This window comes from Coregonus lavaretus (assembly GCF_964263955.1).
Source record: "Coregonus lavaretus genome assembly, contig: HAP1_SCAFFOLD_425, whole genome shotgun sequence".
NCBI lineage: Eukaryota > Metazoa > Chordata > Actinopteri > Salmoniformes > Salmonidae > Coregonus > Coregonus lavaretus.
In genome coordinates, this window is record NW_028166266.1 from 367,558 (window position 1) to 382,284 (window position 14,727).

Sequence of the window (14,727 nt, forward strand, 5' to 3'; positions counted from 1 at the left end):
GTTGTAGTTTGTTCTATTTTATTTAACTCGGCAAGTCAGTTAAGAACAAATTCTTACTTACAATGACGGCCTACCCCAGACAAAGCTGGGCCAATTGTGCACAGCCCTATGGGACTCCCAATCACGGCCTGTTGTGATACAGCCTGGAATCGAACCAGGGTCTGTAGTGACGCCTCTAGCACTGAGATGCAGTGTCTTAGACCGCTGCGCCACTCGGGAGCCCTTCAATCGCAATGAGCTGATTTCTGACGTTCTGTTCCTTATTTTTCCGTAGTGTATTTCTGTACCGTTTTAGTGATTCACCATAGTGAAGGCGTAGGCTCAGGTTTTCTGGGTCTCTATGTTTTTGGTTGGATAGGTTTCTCAATTTCTTTCTTAGGTTTTTGCATTCTTCATCAAACCATTTGTCATTGTTGTTAATTTTCTTAGGTTGTCTGCTTCACATTTTTAGATTTGATAGGGAAGCTGAGAGGTCAAATATACTGTTTAGGTTTTCTACTGCCAAGTTTACACCTTCACTATTACAGTGAAACGTTTTGTCTAGGAAGTTGTCTAAAAGGAATTGAATTTGTTGTTGGCTAATTGTTTTCTGGTAGGTTTCTACATGACTTTCCTTCCATCTATAGCATTTTTTAATAGTATGCAGTTTGTTCAGCTTTGATGCCTCATGGTTGAGTATTGCTCTGTTCAAGTAGACTGTGAATTTGCTGTGGTCTGATAGGGGTGTCAGTGGGCTGACTGTGAATGCTCTGAGAGACTCTGGGTTGAGGTCAGTGATAAAGTAGTCTACAGTACTACTGCCAAGAGATGAGCTATAGGTGTACCTACCATAGGAGTCCCCTCGAAGCCTACCATTGACTATGTACATACCCAGCATGTGACAGAGCTGCAGGAGTTGTGATCCGTTTTTGTTGGTTATGTTGTCGTAGCTGTGCCTAGGGGGGCATATTGGGGAGGGAATAATGTCACCTCCAGGTAGGTGTTTGTCCCTGTGTGCTGAGGGTGTCAGGTTCTTGTCCAGTTCTGGCATTTAGGTCGCTACAGACTAGTCCATGTCCCTGGGTTTGGAAATGGTTGATCTCCCCCTCTAGGATGGAGAAGCTGTCTTCATTAAAGTATGGGGATTCTATTGGGGGGATATAGGTAGCACACAGGAGGACATTGATCTCTGTTGAGATAATTTCCTTATTAATTTCTAGCCAGTAGTTTTGACTAATTTAAAATAGTAGGTTAGGTCTGCTCTATACCAAATGAGCATACCCCCTGAGTCCCTTCCCTGTTTCACACCTGGTAGTTTGGTGGATGGGACTACCAGCTCTCTGTAACCTAGAGGGCAACCAGTGGGTTCGTCTCCTCTATACCATGTTTCTTGTAGGATGACAATGTCTGTATTTCCAATTTCTTTGATGGTCTGGGTTCCTGCTCTTTAGGCCAAAGGCAGATGCCCTCAGGCCTTGGATATTCCAGGATGAGATAGTGAAGGCTTTGTGTTCCATGGTGTCTAGTGTTGTTTTCGTGTGGTTTAGGCTCAGACCATTACAGTAGCTGTGAGCAGAGCATGTTGAGCATCTGATACATACCTTTTAGGTCGCAGGATGGGGCTTGGGCGGGAGTAATAGTGGGGGTGGGCCTGTTGCTCTGCTCACGGCCTGGGCATATGTCCTGCTGAGGCCCTTGCTGCAGGACAGTTTGAAGAGGTGTGATCGGACTCACTCGGGGTGGGGGAGTCGTCACAGAGAGAAAGCTTCTCCTGCCCTGCTCTCGCTGTGATTCTGTGGAAGTCCTTTTGGAAGTGTATGAAGTTGCCCTGCATCACCACTGTTCCATTCTTGTACAGGTTGACAGAGGGGGACTCAGTCTCAGGGTCCTTTTCTTTATTTTTTTTCAGTGTTCTGATGTTCCACCCTCCTCCAATACCTTCTCTCTTAAAAGTGTGATCTTATAGCAGTGTGCCATGCCCAGGGGTAGTGTGATATATCAGTGTGCCATGCCCAGGGGTAGTGTGATTCACACAGGGCTCAGAGCGTAGTGATTCACACAGGGCTCAGTGCATAGTGATTCACACAGGGCTCAGAGCGTAGTGATTCACACAGGGCTCAGAGCATAGTGATTCACACAGGGCTCAGAGCGTAGTGATTCACACAGGGCTCAGAGCGTAGTGATTCACACAGGGCTCAGAGCATAGTGATTCACACAGGGCTCAGAGCGTAGTGATTCACACAGGGCTCAGAGCGTAGTGATTCACACAGGGCTCAGAGCGTAGTGATTCACACAGGGCTCAGAGCGTAGTGATTCACACAGGGCTCAGAGCATAGTGATTCACACAGGGCTCAGAGCGTAGTGATTCACACAGGGCTCAGAGCATAGTGATTCACACAGGGCTCAGAGCGTAGTGATTCACACAGGGCTCAGAGCATAGTGATTCACACAGGGCTCAGAGCGTAGTGATTCACACAGGGCTCAGAGCATAGTGATTCACACAGGGCTCAGAGCGTAGTGATTCACACAGGGCTCAGAGCGTAGTGATTCACACAGGGCTCAGAGCGTAGTGATTCACACAGGGCTCAGAGCGTAGTGATTCACACAGGGCTCAGAGCGTAGTGATTCACACAGGGCTCAGAGCGTAGTGATTCACACAGGGCTCAGAGCATAGTGATTCACACAGGGCTCAGAGCATAGTGATTCACACAGGGCTCAGAGCGTAGTGATTCACACAGGGCTCAGAGCGTAGTGATTCACACAGGGCTCAGAGCGTAGTGATTCACACAGGGCTCAGAGCATAGTGATTCACACAGGGCTCAGAGCGTAGTGATTCACACAGGGCTCAGAGCATAGTGATTCACACAGGGCTCATAGCGTAGTGATTCACACAGGGCTCAGAGCATAGTGATTCACACAGGGCTCAGAGCGTAGTGATTCACACAGGGCTCAGAGCGTAGTGATTCACACAGGGCTCAGAGCGTAGTGATTCACACAGGCCTCAGAGCGTAGTGATTCACACAGGGCTCAGAGCGTAGTGATTCACACAGGGCTCAGAGCGTAGTGATTCACACAGGGCTCAGAGCGTAGTGATTCACACAGGGCTCAGAGCGTAGTGATTCACACAGGGCTCAGAGCGTAGTGATTCACACAGGGCTCAGAGCGTAGTGATTCACACAGGGCTCAGAGCGTAGTGATTCACACAGGGCTCAGAGCGTAGTGATTCACACAGGGCTCAGAGCATAGTGATTCACACAGGGCTCAGAGCGTAGTGATTCACACAGGGCTCAGAGCGTAGTGATTCACACAGGGCTCAGAGCATAGTGATTCACACAGGCCTCAGAGCGTAGTGATTCACACAGGGCACAGAGCATAGTGATTCACACAGGGCTCAGAGCGTAGTGATTCACACAGGGCTCAGAGCGTAGTGATTCACACAGGGCTCATAGCATAGTGATTCACACAGGGCTCAGAGAGATGGAATTGTTCTATATCTATTTTGGCCAGAGGATCTCCTGCTCAGGAGTAACTCCTGACCGTCTAGGTATGTTGTAAGATGAAGTGATTGTAGTGGACTATAAGCTACTTGCATTAAGAGGAGTTGTAATGTCAGCCAGTCACAGGGCCGGTATTGTTGGGTAACAACCAGATGATGTTCTTTACCATCTCCCGTGACGCAGCCATAACAATTCATCATGAATGTGGCTCTCACGAGCTTCCCAGCATGTGTCTCCCTCCCCATGGCGCGAGGCGAGACCGGAGCGGCTGCTGCTGTGTCACAAGTTCCCTGCAGCTAGGCATTCCTCTGTGTGTGTGTGTGTGTGTGTGTGTGTGTGTGTGTGTGTGTGTGTGTGTGTCTGTCTGTCTGTCTGTCTGTCTGTCTGTCTGTCTGTCTGTCTGTGTGTGTCTGTGTGTGTGTGTGTGTGTGTGTGTGTGTGTGTGTGTGTGTGTGTGTGTCTGTGTGTGTCTGTGTGTGTGTGTGTGTCTGTGTCTGTGTCTGTGTCTGTGTCTGTGTCTGTGTCTGTGTCTGTGTCTGTGTCTGTGTGTGTGTGTGTGTGTGTGTGTGTGTGTGTGTGTGTGTGTGTGTGTGTGTGTGTGTGTGTGTCTGTCTGTCTGTGTGTGTGTGTCTGTGTGTGTGTGTGTGTGTGTGTGTGTGTGTGTGTGTGTGTGTGTGTGTGTGTGTGTGTGTGTGTGTGTGTGCTTGCGCGCAGAGCAGAGCAGAGCAGAGAGGAGAGATCAGAAGACAGGGAACTGCTCCTTAAAACCACATTTAGAACCAAACCTTTTCCTTCTATACTACCGGGTGAACCGTACCCTGAACTGGCATGACCAACCAACGACTTCCCCCGTCGTCCGCCGCCGGGATGCCGAACCCCGGAAAGGAACACCTGTACAAGGTAACGTGATATTTATATTTTCAATGTATTTGTGAAGTTATTATGATCAGAGAGATATTTTGAATCAAGATGTCTTATGATGTAGGGCTATGGTGGAGAATGGAGAATGATGGGTGATGTATGGGTTGTGCTCCAACAATGTCTAATGATTTCTCATGGAGAATGATGACGTGAGTCTGGTTGTGCTCCGTGTTCCAGGTGTTGGTGATTGGGGACCTGGGTGTGGGGAAGACCTCGATCATTAAGCGGTATGTCCATCAGACTTATTCCACCAACTACCGCGCCACCATTGGCGTGGATTTCGCCCTGAAGGTCCTGAACTGGGACTCTGAGACCGTCCGGCTACAGCTGTGGGATATCGCGGGTAGGACAGACAGCTTCTCATCTAGCCTACTAACTCATTTTTGTTAGGCTCATAACGCTTCTTATCTCAACTTCTGTTATATGCCTATCTATCAATTAAAGCTATCACAATCAATTAGAACATATATTTATTTATCCAAACCTTTTTTGTCGACTTCGTTCATACCGGAAAAGTTGTTAATTATTTATATGGTTAACAGCTGGTGGGCAAGTCGACATCTTATTGGGAAAAACTCTTGTTCTTCTTGAGAAACCACTGAGAATGATGTTGAATGACTGTCTGTAATATCTTTATATAAAAAAATTGACAGGTGAGAATGATAACATATACTGGATTCGGCTATTTCAGCCACACCTGTTGCTGACAGGTGTATAAAATATAGCACACAGCCATGCAATCTCCATAGCACAACATTGGCAGTAGAATGGCCTTACTGAAGAGCTCAAAGACATAGGATGCCACCTTTCCAACAAGTCAGTTTGTCGAATATATGCCCTGCTAGAGCTGCCCCGGTCAACTTTAAGTGCTGTTATTGTGAAGTGGAAATGTCTAGGAGTAACAACGGCTCTGTATTAAGAACAAAAGCCTAGCCTAGGGTGTGTCTGTCAGCCAAGGACAGCTGCCATATGGAATGTGGAGGTGCTGCATCATTAACATGTAACGTGTGTTCATAATTCCTGCTGGTTTTGGATTGTATTGGTTTTAAAGCGGTGGTTCCATCAGAGTTGAAGAGTTCATGGATCAGGGTTGAAGAGTTCATAAACGATCTCTGTTTGGAGAAGCTGCCTGTTGATGCAGCGCGTGTCTCTCCTTTGGAACGCTATTTTAATTGGCCTATCTCATGTGCCAGGACTCCCTCTCTCTCTCTCTCTCTCTCTCTCTCTCTCTCTCTCTCTCTCTCTCTCTCGCTCTCTCTCGCTCCCTCTCTCTCTCCCTCTCTCTCTCTCTCTCTCTCTCTCTCTCTCGCTCCCTCTCTCTCTCTCTCTCTCTCTCTCTCTCTCTCTCTCGCTCCCTCTCTCTCTCGCTCTCACGGTTCATGTATCTCGTGGAAGGTATGGGTCTATCTCGTGAAAGGTATGGGTGGGATCATGTGAGCCCATGTGAGGGAGATTTAAGAGCAAGTCACAGTAGAACCATTGTAAACACACACACACACACACACACACACACAGTCCTTGTCTCACTCCCTACCTGTCTGCCTATAACTGCCTTTACAGCCTTGGCCTTGGCTGTCTTTTCATGAACAATATAATATAACTATATATATATATATATATATATATATATATATATATATATATATACAACTATATTCACTTTTTATCCCACCAAAACACTAATGACAATACAAGCAGAACAACCAGAAATTATAATGGAGTACAAGAAGAAGAAGTTTGTTACGACAGACAGGCAGACAGGCAGACAGACAGATAGACAGGCACACGGGCAGGCAGGCAGACAGGCAGACAGACAGATAGACAGGCACACAGGCAGACAGACAGATAGACAGGCACACAGGCAGGCAGGCAGACAGGCAGACAGACAGATAGACAGGCACACAGGCAGACAGACAGACAGGCAGACAGATACACAGGCACACAGACAGACAGGCAGACAGGCAGACAGACAGATAGACAGGCACACAGGCAGGCAGACAGATAGACAGGCACACAGGCAGGCAGACAGACAGACAGATAGACAGGCAGACAGATAGACAGGCACACAGGCAGGCAGACAGACAGACAGATAGACAGACAGACAGATAGACAGGCACACAGGCAGGCAGGCAGACAGACAGACAGACAGACAGATAGACAGGCACACAGGCAGGCAGACAGTCAGATAGATAGACAGGCAGACAGATAGACAGATAGACAGGCACACAGGCAGGCAGACAGACAGTTACTCTCCTGTGAGTCAGTTATGGCAGCTTTTTTTTTTTACACAACAACCAGGGCCTAAAATACAACCTCTGATGCTGTTTCATTTCCTCTTCTCCACCTCTGATGCTGTTTAATTTCCTCTTCTCCACCTCTGACGCCGTTCCATTTCCTCTTCTCCACTTTCCCTGACATCTAATGTGAGCACACCAGCTTGACTCTGAACACAGAGAGTTGACTCTGAACACAGAGAGTTGACTCTGAACAGAGAGAGTTGATTCTGAACACAGAGAGTTGACTCTGAACACAGAGAGTTGACTCTGAACACAGAGAGTTGATTCTGAACACAGAGAGTTGACTCTGAACACAGAGAGTTGATTCTGAACACAGAGAGTTGATTCTGAACACAGAGAGTTGATTCTGAACACAGAGAGTTGATTCTGAACACATAGCTACAGTAGATATTTGTCCATTTCAAACAGGAGTTAAATACACTGAAAAAGGAACTAGTGAACTAATGTTCTTACACTGAAAACCTGTTTATGTAGATAGAATGGTGCTGTTTTACAGCTCCTGACCAATTCTGCTACTTTGTGTTTTTGTGCACTGATCATAACATTTTTGTACATAACGTCTCCGCCATAATTTCCTATGACCGAAAATAGCTTCTGGACATCAGAACAGCGATCACTAACCTCGATTTGGATGAAGATTTCTACTTCAATGAGTCGGCAGCACAGGACATACCTGGACATACCGCGGACCAGGACATACCCCGGACCAGGCCCTAATCCCTGAGACTCTGGAAAGGAAGAGACGGCGTAAAAGAGGTCTGACGACACTCTGACCCTCCATTCTATTGGTAAATGTACAATCACTGGAGAACAAACTGGACGAACTCCATTCGAGACAATCCTATCAACGGGACCTGAAGAAATGTAATATTCTATGTTTCTCTGAGTCGTGGCTGAACAAGGACATGGATAATACACATAATATGAATCTAGCTTAGAGAATGCCAAGAGTGTGCAAAGCTGTCATCAAGGCAAAGGGTGGCTATTTGATGAATCTCAAATATAAAATATATTTTGATTTGTTTAACACTTTTTGGGTTACTACTTGATTCCATATGTGTTATTTCATAGTTTTGATGTCTTCACTATTATTCTACAATGTAGAAAATAGTAAAAACAAAGAAAAACCCTTGAATGAGTTGGTGTGTCCAACCTTTTCACTGGTACTGTACATATCTACCTCAATTACCTCGTACCCCTGCACATGGACTCAGTACTGGTACCCTGTGTATATAGCCAAGTTAATACCTCGTACCCCTGCACATCGACTCAGTACTGGTACCCTGTGTATATAGCCAAGTTAATACCTCGTACCCCTGCACATCGACTCAGTACTGGTACCCTGTGTATATAGCCAAGTTAATACCTCGTACCCCTGCACATCGACTCAGTACTGGTACCCTGTGTATATAGCCAAGTTAATACCTCGTACCCCTGCACCCGTGTATATAGCCAAGTTATCGTTACTCATTGTGTATCTATTATTACTTTTATTATTACGTGTTTAACTTTTTTATTATTTCTCTGTTTTCTTTCTCTCTGCGTTGTTGGGATATATATATATATAGAGCATATATGTTTTATATATATATAGCATATAAGAGCCTTTCATTGTTAGACTAAACCACATGTTGTTTACGAAGGCCGTGATTATTAAAATGTGTTTGGATTTGGAGAGATGAAAATGAAAAATATTTTTTTGTGGACTTTATATCGATATGTGGAGTCCCAATTAGACTAAAACAGGTCCTGAACTTCACTAACATTTACATTTACATTTACATTTTAGTCAATTAGCAGACGCTCTTATCCAGAGCGACTTACAGGAGCAATTAGGGTTAAGTGCCTTGCTCAAGGGCACATTTACGTCATTTAGCAGATGCTCTTATCCAGAGCGACTCACCAATTGGTGCGTTCACCCTATAGCCAGTGGGATAACCACTTTACAATTTTTTTTTTGGGGGGGGGGGGGGGGGGGTAGAAGGATTACTTTATCCTATCCCAGGTATTCCTTAAAGAGGTGGGGTTTCAAATGTCTCCGGAAGGTGGTGAGTGACTCCGCTGTCCTGGCGTCGTGAGGGAGCTTGTTCCACCATTGGGAACCACTAACAATGTGGGGAACTTGTCCTGACAGTCAACACAATACTGCTGTCTAGTAGAGTTGACTGGATCTTGTCTTTACAGTCAACACAATACTGCTGTCTAGTAGAGTTGACTGGCACTTGTCTTTACAGTCAACACAATACTGGTGTCTAGTAGAGTTGACTGGTCCTTGAATTTACAGTCAACACAATACTGGTGTCTAATAGAGTTGACTGGACCTTGTCTTTACGGTCAACACAATACTGGTGTCTTGTAGAGTTGACTATATCTTCTCTTTACAGTCAACACAATGTTGGTACCTTGTGCCTTGGTGCCATGACGACTGTCTGCTCTGACTGTCTGACCAGACCAGACTAGACCACAGTAGAACATACCAGACAACCCCAGACCAGACCAGACGAGACCAGACAACCCCAAACTACACCAGACAACCCCAGACTACACCAGACAACCCCAGACTACACCAGACAACCCCAAACTACACCAGACCACCCCAAACTACACCAGACCAGACCAGACCAGACAACCCCAAACTACACCAGACCACCCCAAACTACACCAGACCAGACCAGACGAGACCAGACAACCCCAAACTACACCAGACAACCCCAGACTACACCAGACAACCCCAGACTACACCAGACAACCCCAAACTACACCAGACCACCCCAAACTACACCAGACCAGACCAGACCAGACAACCCCAAACTACACCAGACCAGACCAGACCAGACAACCCCAAACTACACCAGACCAGACGAGACAACCCCAGACTACACCAGACCAGACCACAGTAGAACATACCAGACAACCCCAAACTACACCAGACCAGACCACAGTAGAACATACCAGACAACCCCAAACTACACCAGACCAGACAACCCCAAACTACACCAGACCACCCCAAACTACACCAGACAACCCCAAACTACACCAGACCAGACCAAACCAGACAAACCCAGACCAGACTAGGCCAGACCAGACTAAATAAGACTAGACTAGACTAGACCAGACAAAACAAGACTAAACCAGACTAGAATAGGTTAGACCAGACTAAACCAGACTAGAATAGGTTAGACCAGACTAGACCAGACTAGAATAGGTTAGACCAGACTAAACCAGACTAGAATAGGTTAGACCAGACTAAACCAGACTAGAATAGGTTAGACCAGACTAAACCAGACTAGAATAGGTTAGACCAGACTAAACCAGACTAGAATAGGTTAGACCAGACTAAACCAGACTAGAATAGGTTAGACCAGACTAAACCAGACTAGAATAGGTTAGACCAGACTAAACCAGACTAGAATAGGTTAGACCAGACTAAACCAGACTAGAATAGGTTAGACCAGACTAGACCAGACTAGACTAAAGGAGTTCTGTGAGACTCAGACCTGGAGAATGTGTTGCTTCACTGGGCCTCTATAATGACTAGGAATGTGGAGACTGCTGTTAACTCACTCTGGAATGTGGAGACTGTTAACTGTCTCTGGAATGGCCACTAATATAACCACGTTATCCACTGTTTTTCTGTTCGTCACCTAGACTACAGAATGGAATGAGCTGTAGCTGGCTATCTGTAGAGTAGTAGCAACACTCATCACTAAGGAACCACAGGAAGAGTTTCTCTGCACCTTTTCCTTCTGTCTCCTGAACAGTGGTGGTAACCTTTTCCTGCTGGAGACATGGAAGATAATGTTACTGATTAGTCCTGCCTGAGACATGGAAGACAATGTTACTGATTAGTCCTGCCTGAGACATGAAAGATAATGTTAGTGAGTAGTCCTGCTGGAGACATGGAAGATAATGTTACTGTTAGTCCTGCCTGAGACATGAAAGATAATGTTACTGATTAGTCCTGCCCGAGACATGGAAGACAATGTTAGTGAGTAGTCCTGCCTGAGACATGGAACACAATTGTCGTCCTCAGATCACGAAGATCTTCTCTTGGTCTAATGGTGAGCGTTTTGGGTTACCATGTGGGAGACCAGGGATCAAATCCCACCAGTTGCAATAACAGTATATCTGTGTCTCTCTCTCTCTCCCCTGTAGGTCAGGAGCGGTTTGGGAACATGACCCGTGTGTACTACAGAGAGGCGATGGGGGCGTTCATCGTGTTTGACGTGACACGGCCGTCTACCTTCGAAGCCATCACCAAGTGGAAGGAGGACCTGGACTCTAAACTCATGCTGACCAACAAAGAGGTGAGTACAGGACAGTGACAGGTTCAAATGTGCGCCGTGTAAATGAGTTGATTCTACCATTGCAAATACTTTTAGTAAAAGTACTGTTTAAATCATCTCGTTCATGCATCACCTTCTTATATTTTACCTCTCTATTGGACAGAGCATCGCCACAGTCCTATTGGCTAATAAATGTGACCAGGGGCGGGAGGTTCTGACCAATAACGGCTTGAAGATGGACCAGTTCTGTAAAGACAATGGCTTTGTCGGCTGGTTCGAGACCTCAGCCAAGGTGGAAACAAACACGCACGCACAAACGCACGCACAAAAGCACACACGTGCACACACACACACACAAAACATGCACAACAGCTTTGTGGGACAGTGTCCTCATTCAGCCATCCTCTATACAGACACACCAACCCAATCTCCAACCAGTGGTATAACTGCAGCAACATAATTACGCCATGTGGTGCCATTTCTTAGCTGTCAGTCAAACTCCACAAAAGTGAAACTAAAACTTACATTTAGGCATTAATTCATAGTGGTTAAGTTAAGGGTTAAGGTTAGGGTTAGGGTTCAACTTAAGCTTAGGCATTAATTCTGTGTGGTTAAGGTAAGGGTTAAGGTTAGGGATCGGGTTCAACTTACATTTAGGCATTAATTCTGAGTGGTTAAATTAAGGGTTAAGGTTAGGGATCGGGTTCAACTTACATTTAGGCATTAATTCTGAGTGGTTAAGTTAAGGGTTAAGGATAGGGATCGGGTTCAACTTACATTTAGGCATTCATTCTGAGTGGTTAAGTTAAGGGTTAAGGTTTGGAAAACGCTTAAGACAACAACAACAACAACAATAAAAAACTAGTGCCTAGCACTGGGATTGAACATACGACCTTTGGAGCCAGAGTTTGCAGCTTAAACATCCATCCTCCATCCACGAGCCAGCCGCAAGCCTTCTAGAAGGTAATAGGTGCTCACGTTTCCTCAAGTGGATGGTTTCCACATTTCACCAGGTCCAAACCTAATCTGGTACCTGCAGAATGGACCCTCCTGATGTATTCCATAAGAGAATGGACTGAGACACACAGCCATAAACCTTTTCAATTCAGCCATTCTCTATCCTAACACAGAGCCATAATCCTTTCGCACAGATTACTCTAAAGAACTTGTTAGGAGTCTTCTCCCTCAGGTCACTGCACTCTCCCTGGCGAGGATGTTCTATAGGGGTCAGAGGTCAATGAGGTCATAGGCTAAGCTGCTGTCGAGTCAGACAGTCACTAAACATCCCCACTGCTTCTAAATCAGTTTAACCAGGCTGTTTTACCTGTGTACAGTGCATTCGGAAAGTATTCAGACCCCTTGACTTTTTCCACATTTTGTTATGTTACAGCCTTATTCTAAAATGGATTAAATTGTTTTTCCCCCCTCATCAATCTACACACAATACGTAATAATCACAATGTATTACAAATACAAAAATAAAAAATCAAATTTACATAAGTATTCAGACCCTTTTCTCAGTACTTTGTTGAAGCACCTTTCGCAGCAATTACAGCCTCGAGTCTTCTTGGGTATGACGGTACAAGCTTGGCACACCTGTATTTAGGGAGTTTCTCCCATTCTTCTCTGCAGATCTTCTCAAGCTCTGTCAGGTTGGATGGGGAGCATCGCTGCACAGCTATTTTCAGGTCTCTCAAGAGATGTTCGATCGGGTTCAAGTCCGGGCTCTGGCTGGGCCACTCAAGGACATTCAGAGACTTTTCCCGAAGCCACTCCTGCGTTGTCTTGGCTGTGTGCTTAGGGTCGTTGTCCTGTTGGAAGGTGAACCTTCACCCCAGTCTGAGGTCTTGAGCGCTCTGGAGCAGGTTTTCATCAAGGATCTCTCTGTACTTTTCTCCATTAATCTTTCCTTCGATACTGACTAGTCTCCCAGTCCCTGCCACTGAAAAACATCCCCACAGCATGATGCTGCCACCACCATGCTTCACCGTAGGGATGGTGCCAGGTTTCCTCCAGACGTGACGCTTGGCATTCAGGCAAAAGAGTTCAATCTTGGTTTCATCAGACCAGAGAATCTTGTTTCTTATGGTCTGAGAGTCCTTTAGAAGCATTTTGGCAATCTCCAAGCGGGCTGTCATATGCCTTTTACTGAGGAGTGGCTTCCTCTGGCCACTCTACCATAAAGGCTTGATTGGTGGAGTGCTGCAGAGATGGTTGTCCTTCTGGAATGTTCTCCCGTCTCCACAGAGGAACTCTGGAGCTCTGTCAGAGTGACCATCGGGTTCTTGGTCACCTCCCTGACCAAGGCCCTTCTCCCCCGATTGCTCAGTTTGGCCGGGCGGCCTGCTCTAGGAAGAGTCTTGGTGGTTCCAAACTTCTTCCATTTAAGAATGATGGAGGCCACTGTGTTCTTGGGGACCTTCAATGCTGCAGAAATGTTTTGGTACCCTTCCCCAGATCTGTGCCTCGACACAATCCTGTCTCGGAGCTCTACAGACAATTCCTTTGACCTCATTGCTTTTTGCTCTGACATGCACTTTCAACTGTGGGACCTTATACAGACAGGTGTGTGCCTTTCCAAATCATGTCCAATCAATTGAATTTACCACAGGTGGACTCCAATCAAGTTGTAGAAACATCTCAAGGATGAGCAATGGAAACAGGATGCACATGAGCTCAATTCTGAGTCTCATAGCAAAGGGTCTGAATATTTATGTAAATAAGGTTTTTCTGTTTTTTATTTTTTATTAGTTTGCAAACATTTCTAAGAACCTGTTTTCGCTTTGTCATTATGGGTTATTGTGTGTAGATTGATAAGGAACAAAAATAATGTAATCAATTTTAGAATAAGGCTGTAACGTAACAAAATGTGGAAAAGGTCAAGGGGTCTGAATACTTTCCATATGCACTGTAAGGATCAATAAAAACACCTCTTTGTATAATGAAAAGGTGTTTATATAAACTGTACTGAACAACGTTAACGTAGCACCTGTTTTCGTTTAACCCTAACAAGGCAACAGCTCATAGCTGAAACTAGCCACTAGCTTTTAACCATGATGTTGTTATTCTGCTGTGTCCCTTTAGGAGAACACTAACATCAACGAGGCAGCCAACTTCCTGGTGAAACACATCATGGCTACAGAGAATGACATCCTAAAGTCAGTGATCCCAGACACCATCTCTCCAAAACTAGACGACTCACAACCTGGGACCTGCTCTGCCTGCTACAAACCATAGCTAGACGACTCACAACCTGGGACCTGCTCTGCCTGCTACAAACCATAGAGGGAGGAGAGGAGGAGAGGACTGGGGAGGAGGCGAGGGGAGGAGAGAACTAACCATAGAGAAGGGCTGGAGAGGGGGAGTGGAGGACTGGGGATGGGAGGAGAGGACTGCGGAGGGGGAGAGGAGTGCTGGGGAGGGGGAGAGGAGACAGAGGAGAAGAGGAAGAGGAAGTGGAAGGGGGCTCTGTGTTGGTCCTCTGTAGTTCGCCTGTTGGTCCTCTGTAGTTCACTTTGTAAAGCATGGTGCTTGTAATGCCTGGGTACCTAAAATGTATGCACGCATGACTGTAAGTCGCTTTGGATATTATTATGATGATGATGATTATTATGATTATTATTATTATTATTTTGTTGGGGAGCAGAGAGTGGAGAGATGATTGAATGTCACCTGACAAAACTACAAGTTCCCTCCATCTCCACCTCTCCAGAAGACAGAGGCGCTGAATCCCAAATCACCCCCTTC

General features: G+C 45.8%; 1 protein-coding gene across 1 annotated transcript; it reads left to right on the plus strand.

Moving 5' to 3' along the window:
* The first annotated feature begins 4,198 nt into the window (after positions 1 to 4,198).
* On the plus strand, positions 4,199 to 14,237 carry rab38b (RAB38b, member of RAS oncogene family). The gene is made up of 5 exons (XM_084190132.1): positions 4,199 to 4,376; positions 4,575 to 4,740; positions 10,850 to 11,001; positions 11,144 to 11,272; positions 14,065 to 14,237. The coding sequence occupies exons 1-5, from the start codon at positions 4,305 to 4,307 to the stop codon at positions 14,215 to 14,217; spliced, it is 672 nt and encodes a 223-aa protein (XP_084046258.1). The 5' UTR covers positions 4,199 to 4,304; the 3' UTR covers positions 14,218 to 14,237.
* Positions 14,238 to 14,727: the final 490 nt, after the last annotated feature.